The sequence below is a fragment of the Rhopalosiphum maidis genome, chromosome 1, assembly GCF_003676215.2.
Source record: "Rhopalosiphum maidis isolate BTI-1 chromosome 1, ASM367621v3, whole genome shotgun sequence".
NCBI classification, from domain to species: Eukaryota; Metazoa; Arthropoda; class Insecta; order Hemiptera; family Aphididae; genus Rhopalosiphum; species Rhopalosiphum maidis.
The window spans coordinates 79,088,605-79,090,055 of NC_040877.1; the positions used below are offsets into that span (position 1 = coordinate 79,088,605).

Here is a 1,451-nt window from a genome sequence, read left to right on the forward strand (position 1 = left end):
CAGAGGTGTTCCCAATATTTTTTTTGAGAGTATACTAAGACTCTAGTCAAGGTGAAGATCCATGATTTAAACAAGGGAGGGTAGAATGATACAAATAGAACCTTTTTTTAAGTATTTAAAAATACTCATAAATCTTTTTAAAATAAAAGTAATAAACATGAATATTTAATAATATACAAATATTTTTACTGTGGTCTATAATTATAAAGGATGTGTTAAAAATATGAAAAAAAAAATCAAACTTTTAAAAAAAGCTTGAAATTACCTTTATAAGTCAATAAAATATGAAAATATACAAATACTAAAAAATTTAATTAAATAAATTGTTAAAAAATAATTTCTGCATCTTATTTTCGTCGTCTATTTCTTTTCTTTCTTTACCTCTAGGAGTGGAAACGGCAGAACGGTGATCTCTTAACCAAATTTTAATATAAGGTCTAGGATTAAAATCTGCAATTGAAGGGCCATTGATAGAGATGAACATCAAATCTGACACATTTTCAATGTTTAAGCTAGTCCTTAAATCAGTTATTGTCAAATTCATATCGGAAAACCCTCGTTCACAATCAGCTGTTGAAGTTGGGAGTATATTTAATGCTTTCATGAAACTAGAAAAAACATTTCTTGAACGGAAGTCAACTACACTTTCAAATTCAGAAAAACCTAATGTCCGTGATACTCTTTTAACTTCATCTTCTCCCTTTGCATCATTAATTGCTACTTTGAACACTTCATCAATTACCTATAAAATAAAAGACGATTTATTAAATATTCATTTATTCTGTTTAAATAATCAAAATATTGAAATAAATTATCAAAATAATAGTTTTTTTCTTTACCTGAATGTCTTCTAGCATTGTTTTATTTTTTGAGTCATCAAATAAGCGTTGACGCATTCTGTCTACTAAATTTTGCAAAAATTGTAACCTGTTAATCCCTCCTGATTTTGTCATTGTAATATTGACACCTTTGTTAATTCCTTTCTGAATAGCTTCTATAATTTCCTTTTCTTTTTCCCCAGGTTCAGCTTTCAGACTTTCTAAAATTCTAATCGTTCTATTTATCTCCGACTGGGCACGCATTAGAGTTGTTTTTCTGGACTGTAATATACAAGATAACATTGCAAGCTCAGAAAGAACATCGTAAAAAAGTCCAAGTTCCTCCAAAAAAGAAGAGGATTCTAATTTTTTTTTATGCCATTTGATGTCACATCATGTGTTTTACTAACATGTAAATATATTCCCGGATAATTATTCCATATGGCTTTTATAGTTCGAAAACTGCTTGCAGACCAGCGTACATTCAAAACACGACCTATTTTTTTCATTTCAATGCCTACTTCAACACAAGATTTATCTAAACCCATTGAATTTTTAGGACTTTGATGATAGTAAGCGTAGAGTTTGTCCATTAGACTTTGGAAACGAGAGACTCCAGTACAATCTTTTATT

The 1,451-nt window shown here is 29.0% G+C and overlaps 1 protein-coding gene across 1 annotated transcript; it reads right to left on the reverse strand.

Annotated features, from left to right (window-relative positions):
• Positions 1-263: 263 nt before the first annotated feature.
• On the reverse strand, positions 264-1,151 carry LOC113556897 (E3 SUMO-protein ligase KIAA1586-like). The gene is made up of 2 exons (XM_026962115.2): positions 840-1,151; positions 264-742 (listed from the first exon to the last, which is right to left on the reverse strand). The coding sequence occupies exons 1-2, from the start codon at positions 1,119-1,121 to the stop codon at positions 311-313; spliced, it is 714 nt and encodes a 237-aa protein (XP_026817916.1). The 5' UTR covers positions 1,122-1,151; the 3' UTR covers positions 264-310.
• Between the last annotated feature and the right edge of the window lie 300 nt (positions 1,152-1,451).